Source organism: Lemur catta, chromosome 6 (assembly GCF_020740605.2).
Source record: "Lemur catta isolate mLemCat1 chromosome 6, mLemCat1.pri, whole genome shotgun sequence".
Taxonomy (NCBI): Eukaryota; Metazoa; Chordata; class Mammalia; order Primates; family Lemuridae; genus Lemur; species Lemur catta.
The window spans coordinates 7,048,341-7,066,851 of NC_059133.1; the positions used below are offsets into that span (position 1 = coordinate 7,048,341).

An 18,511-nucleotide genomic window follows, 5' to 3' on the forward strand; every position below is an offset into this window, starting at 1 on the left:
GGGTGAGCCCATGATGGCTCAGGGCATCCTGCCCCACTGCTGCTTCTGCCCCGCAGATGCCTTGATGAAGAAGGCCTTCAGCTCATCAGCCTTCAATGCCAACGCCTTCCTTACCAGGCTCCTCGTGCACATGGGTCTGCTCAAGGTGAGGCCAGAAGAGCCGCATGCCCAAGAGGGAGGAAGGCAGGAGTACCCCAGACGCTGCTCCAGTCACACCCACAACCCCTCCCACACCTCAGGTCCTGCTCCTGTCACCCCCACTGTGTCCCTGAGGCCTGAGTCTGCCTCAGCAGTCTTGGTCTTCGTGACAGGATCTGAGCTGGACCTCAGTCTTGGGGCACTGTCAGCAGAGTCTGAATGGTGGAGACCAAGGGCCCCCCTGTGACCTGGAAGCTCACCTGCCTTTTGCTGTGCTCCACTTGCAGAGTGAAGACAAGATCAAGGCTATTGCCAACCTGTATGGGCCCCTGATGGCACTGAACCACATGGTGCAGCAGGACTACTTCCCCAAGGCCCTTGCACCCCTGCTGCTGGCCTTCATGACCAAGTGAGTGTGGCTTTGTCATTTTGCCCATGCCTTCCCTGTCAGGCCCCTGGTTGGCTGAGGCTTCCCTGGCCTGGTCAAGAGGCACTTGTCCCAGGGGTCCTGGCCCAGCAAACCCGGTTGCCCCCACTCGGGCTTTTGAGAGGCCCTCATGCCTCCTGGGCTCTCAGCATCCAAATCTGTATCTCGCCACCCGCATGAGGCCTCCTGCCGTTTGCCCCGCTGAGAATGGTGGGGGCTTAGGGACAGTGTCTTCCTATGGAGAGAGAAGACATGCAACGGCCCCCATTTTCCAGATGAGGAAACTAGCACCGGGCTGGTTAAGCAGTCATCCCACGTCACGTACTAGCAAGAAGCCAGGCCGGTGTCCACACCCAGGTGTGCTAGTCGAGATTCTGATTCCGTGCTTGGCATTGTCTCTGGGAGCGATTCTGTGTCCGTGCCCACAGCAGCCCAGGCCCTTCCCTGTGATGTGCTCTGCCAAGGGCACTGGATGGTCTTGGAGCATTGGTGGGGCCTTGGGCACAGTCAGGTAGCAGAGCTAGGGCCCTACCAGGGATAGGTTGGAGGCTTGTCCCCTATACCCCTGTGTGCCCCATTTGCCCATCCAGGAGTCAGGCTGGATTGTCTCTAATGGGTCTGACCAGCCACACCTCTGGTGAATCTAGTGCCTTTAGGAGAGTGGGGCAGGTGGAGGAGCAAGGAAGTCCCCCTGCCATGAGAGGCCTGTAACGTAGGTGGGGACCACGGGCCAGAGCTTGGTGGCTGCTGCGGGCTGCTTGGACATGTGGGGAGCATTGTGGGGAGGCCAGGCTGGAGGAGCGTAAGGAGCACCCAGGTGCCTTCAGCACCCAGCCAGTGTCTCAAGGGTCAGTCTGCACAACACTGTCTCCTGAGTCAGGCCTTGGCCTCCGGCCATGTGTCTCTCTCCGCCACTGCCACGTTCCCCCTCCCAAACCACCCCTTGCACCGCAGCTGGGCTGGCCTTGGTGCAAAGCAGGCCAAGTCCCCAGCCTTATTGTGGGTCTTGTGGCTAGCTACAGCCTCTCCCTTATCCCACTGCACCCCAGCATGGTGCGTGCTCCCCGAGCCTGTTCCACAACAGGAGCCGTTGCCTTGACCTCTGTGCTTTGCTCATGCTGTCTCCAGACAGTGGCCCTGGCCCCTGCTTCCACCCCTGGCAAAGCCCACCTGCTCTGTTTCCTTCCCAGCGCCAGTCAGAATTGCTCCCTCTCACTCCCAGCATCCCCTGCCTTGCCCTTTGCCTAGGCATGAACCCCTGAGAAAACACCCTTGTCCCATTGGTCAGAGTAAGCTGCCTTTTCCCAGTTGGTTGCCCAACCCCCAGCACAGGCCTCAGTCTACCCCTAGGTCTCCTCTGAGATGACTGAGTGACTAATGACGTGCACAGCCTCTCTTCCCTCAACCCCCAGGGAAATGGTCTGGGGCCCCAAGCCTGGCCTGGCTCCTGGGCTGTTAGTGGGCTGTGGGCCAGAGGTGCCCTCAGTGCTGGTGCTGGCTGCGCCCCACACTTGCACAGCCTCCCGGGAGTATTGCCTCAGTTTCTTCCTCTGCGGTGAGACTAATGGTCTCGATGGCCACAGCGGCCAGCCCTTTACTTACAACCCAGGTGGGACTATTGTGCCCCAGTCTTAACATGTCCACTGGTGGCCACTGAGGACTCCCTGGCCTGTGTCTGCTGGAAGGGCCCTTGGGGAGTGTCTGGTCGATGGCAGAGGCCCAGGGCTCTGACTGGGCAGCCTGCATTCTGGCCATCTCTGGGCTGTGTGGCCTTGGATGCCAGTCTCTGAGCTTCATGCACACCCCACTCTCATTATGCAAAGGGCAGGGGGCTAATGTCTCCCTTGCAGTCACTGTGAAGGTTAGGAAAATTGAGTCTGGCACAAAAATGGCCCCCACGGTTGGGAAACAGGCCCTGCTGGAGCCTGAGCTCCCAGGGGCCCCAGAGGCTTCTGCCCCACTTGCTCACCGTTCTATCCCCGCAGGCCTAACAGCGCCCTGGAATCCTGCTCCTTTGCCCGCCACAGTCTGCTGCAGACGCTGTACAAGGTCTAGACTTGAAGCATCTCCCTATCGCTTGGCCTGGACCAGTGACCTGGGGAGGGATTCGGATGAACTGAGCTGCAGCCCATGCCCTCCCCTCAAACAGGACTCTGACCAGAGGCAGGGAGGGTCTTTGTCTTGTGTGTCTTGTCCGTCTCCCTGAGTATGTGTGGTCATGTGCTTCCTGTCGGGATTTGAGTTTTTAATGTCTCCCTGCTGGCCTGGCCCTGGTTTGCTGAGGGGAGTTGGCTTCCTGCGGAAAGGGCTGCGAGCTGCTCTGCCATTAAACTCACCACCCCCTGAGGCACTCTGCTGATCTCTGCTTCAGGCTGGAGGCCCTGGTGGCTGCCCCCAAGCCCCCCAGGCCACACCAGAGCCTGGGCAGTTGCTGTCCATGTGCTGTCCCCTCCCTCTGTGTTGTGGGCAGACTGCATCCTGTCACCAAGGCCTGGTCCCACAGAGACTGCCATCCCCACCACCCATGTCTGCTGTGTTGACTGGTCGGCCTAAGGAGCAGAGACTGCCACGGGTGGGCCGTGGGGTTGTCAGCAGAGGGCAGGCCCCTGGCCCCCATGCCATGTGGACAGGCGGACATCAGATAGTCCAGGAGTGGGAGTTGCCTAGGATTGTGCTGGCTTCCAGACCCAGTGGGACCCACCCCTGGCTGCTGAGATTGTCTGTGACTGGCTTTGGGGCTGAGCTGGAGGGGACACCTTGGCGGCCCAAACCTGTTCTGCCTGGGGAGGGAGGGGCTGAGCCCCTGATGCTGGAGCTACATCTTGGGGCTGCTCTTAAAGGACCTTCTGGGGTATGGGAAGGGTGGGACTGAACTGGGCAGGAGATGCCCTGTGACCTCCTTGAGCGGCCCCATGACCGCCCTGTGCTTTCCCCTTTGTGCTCTTTGTGTGTCTGGGCTGTGCCCGGGGGCTTCACAAATAAAGTTGTGTGTGGCAGCAGCAGAGACTGAGAAACTTTCACCTAAAGCAGGACGTTCTCGGGGCTTTTGCACCCAGAGCTCTGCCTGTGTGTGAGGGGGAGTCAGTCCTGCAGAAGAGCCTGGACCAGCCTGGCGTCACCACCTGGGCAGGCCTCTCCCCCTGTGCTGTGGGTGTGGCAGCAGGCAGGTGGTGTTGGGAGGGGCAGCGACTCCTGGGAGCGGGGTGGGAGGGGGCTCCCCCTCTGCCCCACCTTTGGGCCACAGCAGCTCTTGCTCCTGTGCTGCTCCTTGATTCAGGGACCCAGCTGGGCTAGATACTGTCCAGGTTTTGTCACAGGCCCTGCTGGCTACATTGGAGCTCCTGGGCCTGGCTGGCAAGGTCACTTCGCAGAGTTGAGCCTAGCTGGGAAAACCACCTCAGGATGCCTTGCTACGAGGCCTGCGGTGGAAGCCACTTCCCATGGGGTTCTTCACTCTGTCACCACATGAAGTGTGAGGATAGCCCAGCAGACCTTCTTTACCTCCTACCCTATACAGTGTGCACACTCAGGAAACTCGTGTTCCCCACAGGCCACCTCCAAGAGGTCCCTCTGCCATTTCTTAGGGGGCAGCATTTTCTTATTGCCTGTGGACCACTTAGGTGACATCTTTCTTGACCAAGTGGCAGAGGAAATGCCTGGGCCTTGCCCCTGCCCTCCATATGAGGCAGATACGGGTCTGGCCAGCTCCAGCCTGTCACCTTTGCTCAGTTTTGAGCTCCAGGGCCACAGTCACTGCCTTTGGGGAGCTCCCAGTCTAGTCTAGAGACCGACAGTTGTGGCCCAGTGTGGAGACAGTGGGCAGCGAGGTGAGTAGAGCCTTCAGGGCGAGGGATGCAAGAGCTGAGCCTCCTCTCCAGGTGGTGTCTGCCAGATGGGGAAACCCTGTCCAGGATTCTCCGGCCTGGCCGTTCCTTCCTCCAGCCGCACAGGGTTGGCCTTTGGTCTTTCCTGGGTGATGTGTGGACAAGCTTCAGCTCAGACTGAGGAGAGAGGAAGACCTCATTTCACCTCACAACAGGCCAGTGGTGTCTGGCTCCTTGAACCTCACAAAGAGGAGAATCCTGTTGGTCACAGGAGTGGAGGCTTCTGGCTGCCCTGGCCCCACCTCAGTGCTTCGGACCAGCTCAAGAGGTCGTGCTCCTGACAGCTCCAGGTGGAGGGAAGGGCCCGGGGCCTGTAACTTTGCGCTCACTGAGGAGCTGTAGCCTTTGGGACTTCCGCAACTCAGATGCTTATACAACTCGAAACACCGAGAACTGCAGCCAACCCTGAGATACTCGTGCTCTAGGTCCCTCAGGATCGTGGTTCTGGGTATGAAAGATGCTAGATGTGTGAGCCTGGGCAGCCTGCGACCCCTGCATATGAAAGGCCATCTCAGTACGAGGCTGGCTCCATTAAAGGGACTTCAACCCACTGCAATGGCAGTTCCAACAAGGGTCTCACTCTGCTGCCCAGGCTAGAGTGCAGTGGCGTCACAATAGCTCACTGTAGCGTCTAGCTCCTGGACTCAAGGGATCCTCCCTCCTCAGCCTCCTGAGTAGCTGGGACTATAGGTGTAGGCCACCACACCCTGTTAATTCCATTCTTAAGCTTAGACTAAAAAATTCCCAGGAAACATGCTCTGGGGGTTCTTGTGGTAGCAAGAACCTAGAAGCAACTGAAAAGGCCAACATCAGGAAAATGGATAAATAAAACATAAAGCCACACTGCATGTTGTATAACAGTAAGAATGCATTAACTATAGCTACATGTGTCACGGATGAATCAATAATGATATCGAGTGAAGAAAATCTCAATACTATACCAATAGTTCAAAAACAAGTAAACAACGTGTTTTAGGCATACATATGTATGTGATAATGTGTCCTTTAAAGGGATGATATCAACTGCACATCAAAAGGATCATACCATGACCAAATGGGATTTATCCCTGGGATGCAGAAATGGGTCAACGTAAGAAGATCAGTATAGTATACTACATTAACAAAGGACTGAAAAAACCACATCATCTCAATAGATGGAGAAAAAGCACTTGACAGAATTCAGCACCCTTTCATGATTAAAAACTCAAAACTAGGATTAGAGGAAATTACCTCAACATAAAGGCCATATATGAAAAGCCCACAGCTAACATCACACTCAATGGTGAAAAAGCTTTTCCTCTGAAGATTGGGAACCAGGCAAAGATGCCCACTCTGACCACTTGTATTCAACATAGCACTACAAGTCCTAGCAAGAGCAGTTAGGCAAGAAAAAGAAAACGCATTCAAATTAGGAAGAAGTAAAATGGTTCGTTTGTAGATGATGTGATCCTATATATAAAAAACCCTAAGGACCCTGAAACAGAACTTAATCATAGAATTACCATTTCAGGCAGCAATTCCACTTCTGGGTATATACCCCTAAAGAACTGAAAACAGAGACAAACATGCCTCTACACCAATGTTCACAGCATTATTCACAACAGAACAAGAGCCAAAAGATGGAAACAACCCAGTGTCCATCAACAGATGAATGGATTAAATAAAATATGGTATATGTGTACAATGGAATATTAGTCATAGAGTGAAATTCTGATATATGCTGCAACATGGATGAATCTTGAAAACATTGTGTTAAATAAGCCAGAGACAAAAGACAAACATATGACTCCATTTACATTGCTATCGAGTGCTTATCTAGAATAAGCAAATTTATAGAGACAAAAAGTAAAGTAGAGGTTACCAGGGGCTGGAGGCAGGGAGAATGGGGAGTAATTATATAATGGGTACAGAGTTTCTGTTTGGGATGATGAAAAAGTTCTGGAAATGGTTAGTGCTGATGGTTGCATAGCATTGTGAATGTATTTAATACCACTCAATTGTATACTTAAAATGATAAATTTTATGTATATTTACCACAACAGAAAAAATCAAATTTAAAAGGCAAAATTATAAAGCTCTTAGGAGATAGTATAGCTATCTTCAAGGCCTTCGGGGGTAAGGAAAAGAGGATGAGTTAAGCTGTTAGGTTTGGAGCTCAGAGAGACACATAAAGCCTCATGTAGCAACATGCTGTTTATTTTGAGCATCTGGGTGCAGATGGGTGGAGGGGAAATATTGTCCACAAGAGAAAAGGGGAGAGCCTTGGGTTTTTTGTTGTTGTTTTTTGAGACAGAGTGTCACTTTGTTGCCCTGGCTAGAGTGAGTGCCATGGCATCAGCCCTAGCTCACAGCAACCTCAAACTCCTGGGCTTAAGCGATCCTCCTGCCTCAGCCTCCCGAGTAGCTGGGACTACAGGCATGCGCCACCATGCCCAGCTAATTTTTTCTATATATATTTTAGTTGACCAGATAATTACTTTCTATTTTTAGTAGAGACGGGGTCTCGCTCTTGCTCAGGCTGGTCTCGAACTCCTGACCTCAAGCGATCCACCCGCCTCGGCCTCCCAGAGTGCTAGGATTACAGGCGTGAGCCACCGCGCCCGGCCTCCCTGCTTTAGCCTTGAACTCCCAGGTTCAAGCGATCCTCCCACCTCAGCCTCCCCAGCCACTGAGAGTGAAGGTGTGCACCACCATGCCTACCTAATTAACAAACTAAAACCATTAATTAAAACACAGATGAATCTCACGAAGGCAATGTTGAGTAGAAAAAGCCTGACATAAAAGCATGCACACTGAGATTCCATTGATAAGGAATTTGCTGAGTGAAATCAAGCACGTGTAGAAGTCCATGTGTGGTTGGCACTATTTCTGGTTTAAAAAAAAGTGAATAATGGAAGAGGCAATTCCATCAAAAACATGGGATCTGAAAAACTGCAGGATCCTTAAATGTTTGCAGTGGTCTGGATATACTAGTTCATTGTTTTTAACATACATGTGCCTGAGAAGATATATATTTGGGTATTCTTTACAACATTGTAATAAAAACCCAGAGGGAGGCTGGGCGAGGTGGCTCACGCCTGTAATCCTAGCACTCTGGGAGGCCGAGGCGGGTGGATAGCTCGAGGTCAGGAGTTCGAGACCAGCCTGAGCAAGAGCGAGACCCCCGTCTCTACTAAAAATAGAAAGTAATTATCTGGCCAACTTAAATATATATATATACAAAAAATTAGCCGGGCATGGTGGCGCATGCCTGTAGTCCCAGCTACTCGGGAGGCTGAGGCAGGAGGATCGCTTGAGTCCAGGAGTTTGAGATTGCTGTGAGCTAGGCTGATGCCACGGCACTCACTCTAGCCCTGGCAACAGAGCGAGACTCTGTCTCAAAAAAAACAAAAACAAAAAAAAACCCCAGAGGGTGCTTGCTTCGGCAGCACATACACTAAAAACAGAATGATACAGAGAAGATTAGCATGGCCCCTGCACAAGGATGACACGCAAATTTGTGAAGCATTCCATATTTTTTACTACTCAGACATAAAAAGAAATGATTTAATGTCTTTTGCAGCAATTTGGATAGAACTCGAGACCATTGTCATAAGTATCTCAAGAATGGAAATACAAATACCACGTGTACTCTCTAATTCGGAACTAATCAGTGGGCATACATGAGCACAGAGAGAAGTAAAAGTCATTGGAAATTGGCCAGGTGTGGTGGCTCATGCCTGTAATCCTAGCACTCTTGGAGGCCAAGGCGGGAGGATTGCTTGAGCTCAGGAGTTCGAGAGCAGCCTGAGCAAGAGCGAGACTCCATCTCTACTAATAATAGAAAAAATTAGCCAGGCATGGTTGTGGGCACCTGTAGTCCCAGCAGGAGGATCACTTGAGCCCAGGAGTTTGAGGTTGCTGTGAGCTATGATGCCATTACACTCTAGCTGGGGGCGGCAGCAGGAGAGTGTGTCTCAAAAAAAAAAAAAAAAAAAGTCATTGGAAATCAAGAAGGGAGGATTGGGGAGGAGTAAAAACCTACCTACAGGTACAGTGAACACTATTCCAGTGATGAGCACACAAATAGCCCTGACTTAAACATTATAAAAGCTATCCATGTAACAAAAACATTTTTTTTTTTTTAATTTATTTTTTGAGACACAGTCTCGCTCTGTCACCTGGGCTAGAGTGCCATGGTGTCAGCCTAGCTCACAGCAACCTCAAACTCCTGGGCTTAAGCAATCCTCCTGCTTTGGCCTCCCAGAGTGCTAGGATTACAGGCATGAGCCACTGCACCTGGCCTAACAAAAACATTTGTACCCCAATATTTTGAAATTAAAAAAAAAACTGGAGGTAACCAAAATGTCCAGGATAAATGGGTAAGTAAATCTGATACATTTAAACAATGGACTACTATACAGCAATCACAATGAATGAGCATGAGGCTGGGGTGTGGTGGCTCACACCTGTAATCCCAGCACTTTCAGAGGCCAAGGTGGGAGGATCACTGAGCCCAGGAGTTGGAGGCTGCAGTGAGCTGTGATCTCACCACTGCACTCCAGCCTGGGCAACAGAGCAAGATCTTGTCTCAATAAAATAACAATATAGGTAAATATATAAGCACAAACAAACAGGAAAGAGTTAATTGTTCTTGAGTACCTACTATGTGCCAGGTGCCTACCTTAATATCTACAACAACCCACAGGGCTAGTTAATAATACGTGTTTTTCAGAGACCAGGAAACTGAGGCTGGTGAGGGCAGCCCCACGCAGGGTCCCACAGAGCTGGGAGGAGCCCAGGGCTGCTGATGCACAGGCTGGCCCTGGGACTCAGGTCTGGGCTGCAGTCCTGGGCAGGCGCCGGGCAGGAGGCCCTGTAATTCCAGCCCCTGCCCGCCCCTCCTTTCCCTCTGCTGGGAAGCCCCAGCTTACTCTGGCTGTGACAATGCCTCCCATTCAGCCCTGTCCCAGCTGCCAGGCCTGCAGGCCTGGGAGGGGACCTCCCAACGGCAACCAGGAGGGGACCGGCCTTTCCCTATGCTGTGCCTCCAGGCTGGACTGGCAGTTCCAGGCGGCATGGAGGGGTGAGTCTTTGGGCCCCGATGGTACAAGGGAGGTTCAGAGCAGCTGAGTGGTCTCAGGCAAGTCCCTGCCCCTCTCTGGGCCTCTGAGAGGCTGGCAGACGGGGGATCTGGGAACGTCCTGGGCCTGAGATTCTCTAAGGGTCTCCCAAGGTGGGTTCTGAGGAAGACAGTGTTTGCAAATGTGGCTGCTCTGTGCATTAGTCCTTCAGGGCTTGTCTGAGAGCCCAGCGTCAGCCCTCGGAGCCCTGGATTCTTGTCCCTTCAGGGATCTGTCCCCATGGGTCGCCTCCCTGGCCTGCCGTGAGCCACAGCCTTCACCACCAGCTATGGAGAAGGCCACTAACTCCAAGGCAGGGGCTGGACCTTGGCACCCACAGCAGACGCAAAACCAGATAGTGACAATCCCGAGAGCAGGCGGCAGGGGGCAGCTCAGGGGTCAGGAGAGGCTGCTCAGAGGCTGTGCATGACATAGGCTGAGATGAGGACAATGAACTGGACAAGTTCATTCGACACAGGCAGAGAGGAGAAGCTCTGGGCCTGTGCAGTGACAGCACAGCTATTCCAGGTGTGCTTGCGGTGAGGAAGACAAGGGAGACACTGAAGAATCTGAGCAGATTCTAGTTGAGTAATCAGGAGTTAGGACTTTCCATCAAAGGCAATGGGGAGATGCTGGAGGGTTTTCAGCTGGGGGTGTCAGGGTCCTATCTTTGTTTTGGAATGTTCCCTTCGGTTGCTGGGTGGGCAGTGGAGCATAGGGGAGGCCAGGAGAGCCACAGTGGCAGCAGTTGTCCCTAAGGATCAATGGGCAATAGCTGCAGTTGTGAGGTGAGGGGGTCTGATTGGGGGATAGGTGGATGGGTGAGTGGATGGGTGGGTGGGTAGATGAGTGAATGGGTGGGTGGGTGCATGGGTGGGTGGATGGGTAGGTGGGTGGGTGGATGGATATACCTTCTTCAAAGCACAGCCCCAAACCCATACCCTCAATTTCCCCCATTCCAGTCCAGGCTAGCCAGGTGGTGCTAAGGTAAAGGGAAGACAAAAGGGGAAATAAACACAAAAGAAAGAAGAGGTTTGAGCTGCCCACTCACCATGGTAGTATGGCTCTGACCAGACCTTAAGGCTTACTCAGGGACCTCAGACCTGACAATACCTGGACCTGCCAATCTTTTTTTTTTTTTTTTTTTTGAGACAGAGTCTTGCTCTGTTGCCTGGGCTAGAGTGCTGAGGTGTCAGCCTAGCTCACAGCAACCTCAAATTCCTGGGCTCAAGCGATCCTCCTGCCTCAACCTCCCAAGTAGCTGAGACTAAAGGCATGCGCCACTATGCCTGGCTAATTTTTTCTATTTTTAGTAGAGATGGGATCTCACTCTTGGTCAGGCTGGTCTTGAACTCCTGACCTCAAGCAATCCTTCTGCCTCGGCCTTCCAGAGTGCTAGGATTACAGGCATAAGCCACTGTGCCCAGCCGACCGCCAGTCTTGCTTGCAACACGGGCCAAGCCTGGGTCCTTTTCTCCTCCTGCCAGGCTGGCTTCTCAATGTGGGCACCATTATGCTCCCTGCTGCCTGGGAGCTGGCTGTGTATCTGTGTGACAACAGCGTGCTTCTGAGCCTCCCCCTGGACTGGGGGCTTCACCACAGCCTGGGTACGTGCTCTGAACTCGAGTCATTCTTATGTTCAGCAAGTCCTCACTGAGCTGCTGGAGAGAGAGTTTTTCTTTTTTTCTTTCTTTTTTCTGGATAAACTTTTAGGCACATAGGTCTCTTCCCTGAGCCTTGGTTTCCTCCAGAGTGAAATAGGACTAGTAGTAGAACTGCCACTGCACAGCAGGAGGGTGGGGGAAGGGTAGCACGGTGAGGGTCAGGGCAATGGTACTTTCCTGAGCCCAAAGAAGGGTTCTGGGGGCAGGAGCTGCACCATGGCTGGGGCTCAGTGAGGTGTGTGGTCCCTGTGCACAACTCTCCCTTCCTCTCCCAGGCCCCAGAGCTCCACCCACATCTCCTTGGTCCTACTGCTGCTTCTGCTGTCAGGCCCAGCTTGGCAGGCAGCTGCCCAACGCTGCCCACAGACCTGCATCTGTGACAACTCCAGGTGGCACGTTGCCTGCCGGCACCAGAACCTCACTGAGGTGCCAAACGCCATCCCTGAGGTCAGCAGGGTGGGAGCATGGGCACAGGGTGGCAGTGGGGCAGGGCATGGATCAGTGGAAGGAGCCTGGGCTAGACACCACTGGCTCTGCCACTGCCTGGCTGGTTCCTTCTCTCTGAGCTTCAGTCTACACATCTGTAAAATGGGAATAATAACAACCAGTAACAGGGAGATACTCTATTTAAAATCCTTATGGCATGATGAAAATAAGCAGGTGACCTATAGATAAATATGGCATTTATTACAGACCCTGTGGCAGAGAACTGAGGATGTAGCAGGGGAAGTTATGGTCTCTGCCCTGTGGAGTCAGGAGCCAGCAGGGGAGAGAAAAAGAAAAGAGGCAGTGACAATACCGTGTGAAAAGTGGCACAGTGGGGGATGCCCAAGTGACTGAGGAAGGCTTCCTGGAGGAGGCGTCAGGGAGCAGGATAAAGAGAAATACAGGAAAAGCGAGGGGAGAGAAGAGTGTTCCAGGTGAGGCAGCGGCACCTGCAAAGGCGGCTCCCTGTGTCTCAGCCTCTGCTTTCCCTCCCGCCCGCAGCTGACTCAGCGGCTGGACCTCCGGGGCAACGTGCTGAAGGTGATCCCTCCAGCTGCCTTCCAGGACCTGCCCTATCTCACACATCTGGACCTGCGGCACTGTCAGGTGGAGCTGGTGGCCGAGGGCGCCTTCCGTGGCCTGGGCCGCCTGCTCTTCCTCAATCTGGCCTCCAACCGCCTGCGCACGCTGCCCCAGGAGGCGCTGGACGGGCTGGGCTCCCTGCGGCGGCTGGAGCTGGAGCGCAACATGCTGGAGGAGCTGCGGCCCGGGGCGTTCGGGGCTCTGGGCGCTCTGGCCACGCTGAACCTGGCCCACAATGCCCTGGTCTACCTGCCTGCCATGGCCTTCCAGGGGCTGCTGCGCACCCGCTGGCTGCGGCTGTCCCACAACGCGCTCAGTGTGCTGGCCCCCGAGGCCCTGGCCGGCCTGCCCGCCCTGCGCCGCCTCAGCCTGCACCACAATGAGCTGCAGGCCCTGCCCGGGCCAGCCCTGTCCCAGGCCAGCGGCCTGGCCCGTCTGGAGCTGGGCCACAACCCACTCACCTACGCGGGCGAGGAGGACGGGCTGGCCCTGCCCGGGCTGCGGGAGTTGCTGCTGGACCACGGGGCCCTGCAGGTGCTGGGTCCCAGAGCCTTCGCCCGCTGCCCCCGCCTGCACAGCCTCGATCTCCGAGGGAACCAGCTGGACACGCTGCCCCCGCTGCAGGGCCCGGGCCAGCTGCGCCGGCTGCGGCTGCAGGGGAACCCGCTGTGGTGCGGCTGCCAGGCGCGGCCGCTGCTCGAGTGGCTGGCGCGGGCGCGCGTGCGCTCGGACGGCGCGTGCAGAGGCCCGCGGCGCCTGCGAGGCGAGGCCCTGGACGCGCTGCGGCCCTCGGACCTGCGCTGCCCCGGGGACCCGGAGGAGGAAGAGGCGGAGAAGAGAGAGGAGCTGGCAGCAGCCGGGCCCCGCGCCCCTCCGCGCGCCCCCGCGGGGGAGGACGGGGCGGTGGTGCCCTGCCCTCGCGCCTGCGTGTGCGTCGCCGAGTCCCGGCACAGCAGCTGCGAGGGCCGCGGCCTGCAGGCAGTGCCCCGCGGTTTCCCCAATGACACTCAGCTCCTGGACCTGAGGCGGAACCACTTCCCCTCGGTGCCCCGAGCGGCCTTCTCCGGCTTGGGCCACCTGGTGTCTCTGCACCTGCAACACTGTGGCATCACAGATCTGAAGGCTGGCGCCTTAGCTGGGCTGGGCCGCCTGGTCTACCTCTACCTCTCTGACAACCAGCTGTCAAGCCTCAGTGCTGCCGCCCTCAAAGGGGCCCCACACCTTGGCTACCTGTACCTAGAGCGCAACCGCTTCCTGCAGGTGCCAGGGGCCGCGCTGCGCGCCCTGCCCAAACTCTTTTCCCTGCATCTGCAGGACAACATTGTGGATTGCCTAACACCTGGAGACCTGGTGGGGACACGGGCTTTACGCTGGCTCTATCTGAGTGGAAACCGTATCGCTCAAGTGTCCCCAGGAGCGCTGGGCCCAGCTCTGGAGCTGGAGAAGATACACCTTGACAGGAACCAGCTGCGAGAGGTGCCCACTGGGGCCTTGGAGGAGCTGCCTGTCCTCCTGGAGCTGCAGCTCTCTGGGAACCCACTCAGATCCCTGCAAGATGGGGCCTTCCGGCCTGTGGGCAGGTCGCTACAGCACCTCTTCCTGAACAGCAGTGGCCTGGAGCAGGTAGGCACGGGATGTGTATTGGGGTGGGGGAGGTAGCACCATACCACATGCATCAAGATTCACTCAGCAAGCATTTGCCACCCCCTTGGTGCCAGGTCCTAGGCTGGGCACTGCCATTGCCCTTAGGGAGCTCAGGTGTGGGTGAAAGGCCAGGCCGAATCCAGTGCCACATAACTGGAGGGCAGCCCAGGGAAGGCACTGCTGGAGTATGGAGGAGGGAGGAATTTGGGGCCATAAGGTCACCTACTGTTTGTACATACTGAGAGTCCTCAAGAGGTTTTACCATTATGCAGCGGTTGGGGGTAGGGGGGACTTGAACCATGAACTGAGCATCCAGGTGACTTGGACAGGGCAAGTGCTTTGACATTAGACCAATCTGGGTTTCCACCCAGCACTGCATTTTCTACCTGGGCTACCTTGGGCTCTCCAACTCCCCCTCTGCTGGGGGAGGATGGGGCTTCCCACCAGACCTGGGGGTGGGAAGGGCCTGCCAGGAGCTCACATCAGGGCCTGGCACCTCCTTGCAGATTTCTCCTGGGGCCTTCTCGGGCCTGGGACCAGGGCTCCAGAGCCTGCACCTGCAGAAGAACAAGCTTCGGGCCCTGCCTGCCCTGCCTGGTCTCAGCCGGCTTGAGCTCATCGACCTCAGTGGTAATCCCTTCCACTGTGATTGCCAGCTGCTCCCACTGCACAGGTGTGCCCCGCTCCTGGACTCCGGGGGACCCACCAGCTGCTCTCCATCAACCCCCTGCCGTCTCCCTGGGGGCCTCTGTGCCTAGCCAAGCATCTTGGCAGGGAAGGGGGGGTCCTGTCGGAGCCAGGCATGAATGAGCCCTTTCCAGGGTCAGTTACCCTCCCTGGAGGAGTTGGGGTGGACTTCTCTGAGTTTGGATTTCATCATCCATAAAGTAGGAATGATATGTGCCCTGCCTAGTGGGCTGGAACCTAATAAATAGGCATGGTCACTTTACATAATTACATAAGAAAGCAACAGGAAGCCTGGAGTTGGCAGACCCGGGCTCCCATCCTGGCTCTGTGCTTTTACCACCTTTGGGCAAGGCACATAGCCTGTCTGTGCCCATCTGTTAAAAGAGGATGATAGTGTCTATCTCATGACGGTTGTTGTAAGAATTAGTCAGTGTATGTGAATTGATTTGAACAGCGTCAGATATATCTTAAACCTTCTGTAACTGTTTGTTACTGGTTACTGTTATTCCCTTTTTACAGAGAAGGGACCTGAGGCTTGAAGTGGCTTGTAGGTCACATAATTGGTGAGCTGCCAAGCCAGGATTCTCTGCAGAGCCTGCTGTCACCCACTGGGCCCCATTGCCCCCAAATTCCCAATGACCCCCTCGATCTCCTCAGGAAAGCTCTCAGCTGGGAGTCAGCACAGGGTTCCCCAAGTTCTCTTTTCTCTTCAGGTGGCTTACTGGGTTGAACCTGCAGGTGGGGGCCACCTGTGCCACCCCTCCCACTGCCCGGGGCCAGAGGGTGAAAGCTGCAGCTGCCGTCTTTCAAGCCTGCCCAGGCTGGGCTGCCAGGAAGGCCAAGCGGACACCAGCCTCCAGGTCCGGCTCCAGGAAAGCCCCCATCAAGGGAAGACAGCCAGGATCAGAAAAGGTGGGTCATGGGGCAAGACCTCCATGGGAGGGCCAGCTCTCAAAGCCCCTAGGTAGCAGGGGTCCCGATGCATGTGGTTCCATAGCTGGGCAACAACCTGGTTGTGTGTGTTCAGTAATGTCTGACCTCCTCTCCTCACCTCTGGCCTGGACCCAAGGTGAGTTTGTAAGGAAATGACTATGTGCTATTTTTTTTCGGCGGGGGGCAAAGAGTCTCACTCTGTCACCCAGGCTGGAGTGCAGTGGCGTCCTCATAGGTCACTGCAACCTTGAACTCCTGGGTTCAGGTGATCCTCCCATCTTGGCCTCCCAAAGTGCTAGGATTACAGGTATGAGCCACTGTGCCTGGCCAACTATGTGCTATTTCAGTGTGACGGTGGCCTTTCTTATAAGCCACAGTATACTGGTCCCAGTGTGTCCCTAAAGCCAATCCTGCTGTTATCGTATTGGCTAGATCACTGTTGATTCAACCATTTCCAACCCCCACCTCAAGGGCCCCGGTCCAGCAATGGGGAGAGTGAAGTGCAGGTGTGGTGTTGGCTCTGCCTCCCATGCCTACCCCGTCAGCCACAGGGTGGGCCCCACCTGACATGTTCACCATCCTGACATTCAGCCTTGGCTTGAACCCTCAGTTGTAGCAGACCCTCACAGCACATTAGAGAAGGGTGAGCAGGACAGGGACTCCCCTGCATGTGGGAACAACTGCTGATAAGGCCATGGGGGGCGGTCTGAGGAAGAGAGGCGGTCCTTAGAGGGAAACGAGAATGGAGAAAGTGGGCAGTAGGAAGGTGGGGAGACGGCTCTGCCTCACCCTGGACCTGCATTTTGAAGATTTGGGGTGCTGGGGTCCATTTGATAGTGTTTGTGTTAGTTCCCTAGGGCTGCCACAACAAAGTACCAGGAACTGGGTGGCTTAGAACAAAACTGCGTTGTCTCACAGTTCTGTAGGCTAGAAGTTGGAAGGCAAGGTAAGGTGGCAGCAGGGCCACGCTCTCTGAAACCTGCAGTGGAAGGATCCTTCCTTGCCTCTTCCAGCTTCTGGGGGCCCCAGACATCGCTTGATTTGTGGCAGCATAATCCCAAGCTCCGAATCCATCTTTGCATGGTGTCCTGTGTCACTCATGTCATCTTCTCTGTCTCTGCTCAAATTTCCCTTTTTTTATAAGGATACCAGTCATATTGGATTAGGGCCCAACCTCATGAGCTCATATTAACTTCATTACATCTGTGAAGACCCTATTTCCAAATAAGATCACATCTGAGGTTCTGGGGGTTAGGACTCTCCTGTTTTTAGGAGAGACACAATTCAACCCACATTAGTGCTTTCTCCCTGCATCAGCCCCAGGGAAGCTCACATAGGTGCTGAGCCAGGCTCAGGAGTAGAAGCTCAGGTGAGTCCCCTTCCAGATCGGGGCTGTAGTTACAAGGGGAAGGCACCCCAGCCTCCGCCCACAGTACGGTGGCTTCAGCAGGAATCAAGACCTCTCAGACCATTTGATCCAGTCACCCTTTCTGACATGGCGATATCCCCTCAGTGCCAGCCCTGGGGTTCTAGGTTATTGAGTGAAGGTGGCAGTTTCCTCCCAGGAATACAAAGGAATTGAAGGCTAAAGGTCCTTATCTTGAGGGCTTCATACTGGCAGAGTATTCCGGGTGGTGGGTGCTCACCCTGCTGAAGGCACGAGGCTGGCCCACATCTGTCTCACTCTCCCGCGAGGCCCCAGTGTCTAGCCTGGTGTCGGGCACACGAAAGGTGCTCAGTGATGCTGACTGACTGAGCACTGGCGGTAATCAGTAGGCCAGCCTAGGTTTGACCCGCTGCTTTCCTTTAACAGTTGTAAACTGAAGCAGCCAAGTTACTACACCTCACTGAGCCTTCCTTTCTCCCTTCTGTAGAATGAAGTCAATATGTACCTCACAGGGTAACTGTGAAGGTGAACTGAGCGATGTACATACGTATTTATCTGGTGCCTGGTGTCTGAGGCTCTTGGAGCAAAGTTCTCTTGCTTCCCTGGCCCATGACTGCAAAGGATGAGGGCTGCAGGGTAGCTTGCTGGAACGCTTGGATGTGCTCTAATCTGCTTCAGGAGTCCCTGTGGGTCCTCACGCAGGGCAAGCAGAGTAGGAGGGTTTTGTAGGATGTCTCCCAGCCAGTGGCCCCATTGCTGGGAGACTCAAGAAGACCTTTAGTTCCAGCCAAGGGCAAATTGAGGTACAAGGTTCATTCTCTGCCTTGAGTAGAAATTTCCAAGAGGTTAATATTTCCATCTGTGACAAATCAAAGTGACCTTTAGGTACGAGCAACACAACAGTCACGGATGTGCTTCCATTTCACAAACGCTCATCAAAGCCAACTTTCTACCAGGCCTGTGCTGGGTATTAGGGCCAGGCAAGACACAGGCTCTGCCTGTAGGGAACACATGGTCTTGGGAAGGAGAATGGCAGAATGTAAATAAGGACAATACAATGTGGTTAAGAAGATGGGGTGCTCAAGAGCTCATGACCCAAGACATTGACTTTTCTTTTGAGACAGAGTCTTACTCTGTTGCCCAGGCTAGAGTGCAGTGGCATCATGATTGCTTACTGCAACCTTCAACTCCTGGGCTCAAGTGATCCTCCTGCCTCAGCCTCCCGAGTAGCTAGGACTACAAGCATGCACCACCATGCCTGGCTTATTTTCTATATTTAGTAGAGATGAGGGTCTCACTCTTGCTCAGGCTGGTCTCGAACTCCTGAGCTCAAGCAATCCTCCTGCCTTGGCCTACCAAGGTGCTGGAATTACAGGCGTGAGCCACCGCGCCTGGCCTATTCTTTATTGCTTTGTATACGTTTCATGTATTGGCTCATTTAGTCTTCATAATTGATACTGAGGTATGTCAGAATATACTCTGCAAGGAACAGAAATCTGACAAGTTGGACTTTAGTAAGTAAGGGATTTAATTTGTCATATGTAGCCTGGGGAGGCCAACCCAGGGCTGGAATAGCA

General features: G+C 54.5%; 2 protein-coding genes and 1 non-coding gene across 10 annotated transcripts in view; all 3 read left to right on the forward strand.

Moving 5' to 3' along the window:
• Positions 1-3,564, forward strand: part of RANGAP1 (Ran GTPase activating protein 1) — a 29,992-nt gene extending 26,428 nt beyond the window's left edge. For both annotated transcript variants that reach the window (XM_045554824.1, XM_045554823.1), the window contains exons 14-16: positions 57-145; positions 426-547; positions 2,551-3,564. In XM_045554824.1, coding sequence (XP_045410780.1) covers positions 57-145; positions 426-547; positions 2,551-2,620 — 281 coding nt within the window. In that variant the 3' untranslated portion in view covers positions 2,621-3,564. The remainder of the gene's footprint in view (positions 1-56; positions 146-425; positions 548-2,550) is intronic.
• Positions 3,565-7,861: 4,297 nt separating this feature from the next.
• On the forward strand, positions 7,862-7,968 carry LOC123640828. The gene has a single exon (XR_006736071.1). It is a non-coding gene; the product is annotated as a U6 spliceosomal RNA (small nuclear RNA).
• Positions 7,969-9,296: 1,328 nt separating this feature from the next.
• CHADL (chondroadherin like) overlaps positions 9,297-18,511 on the forward strand; it is a 29,124-nt gene continuing 19,909 nt past the window's right edge. For 5 of the 7 annotated variants that reach the window (XR_006735940.1, XR_006735938.1, XR_006735939.1 and 2 more), the window contains exons 1-5: positions 9,383-9,514; positions 11,491-11,662; positions 12,203-13,906; positions 14,434-14,600; positions 15,328-15,526. Coding sequence is in view for 3 of the 7 variants with exons in the window: in XM_045554825.1 (XP_045410781.1) it covers positions 9,468-9,514; positions 11,491-11,662; positions 12,203-13,906; positions 14,434-14,600; positions 15,328-15,526 (2,289 nt within the window). In the remaining 4 variants the exon portion in view is untranslated. Of the gene's footprint in view, positions 9,515-11,490; positions 11,663-12,202; positions 13,907-14,433; positions 14,601-15,327; positions 15,527-18,511 lie in introns of all 7 variants that reach the window. The other 2 variants (XM_045554826.1, XM_045554827.1) reach the window with 1 other exon arrangement.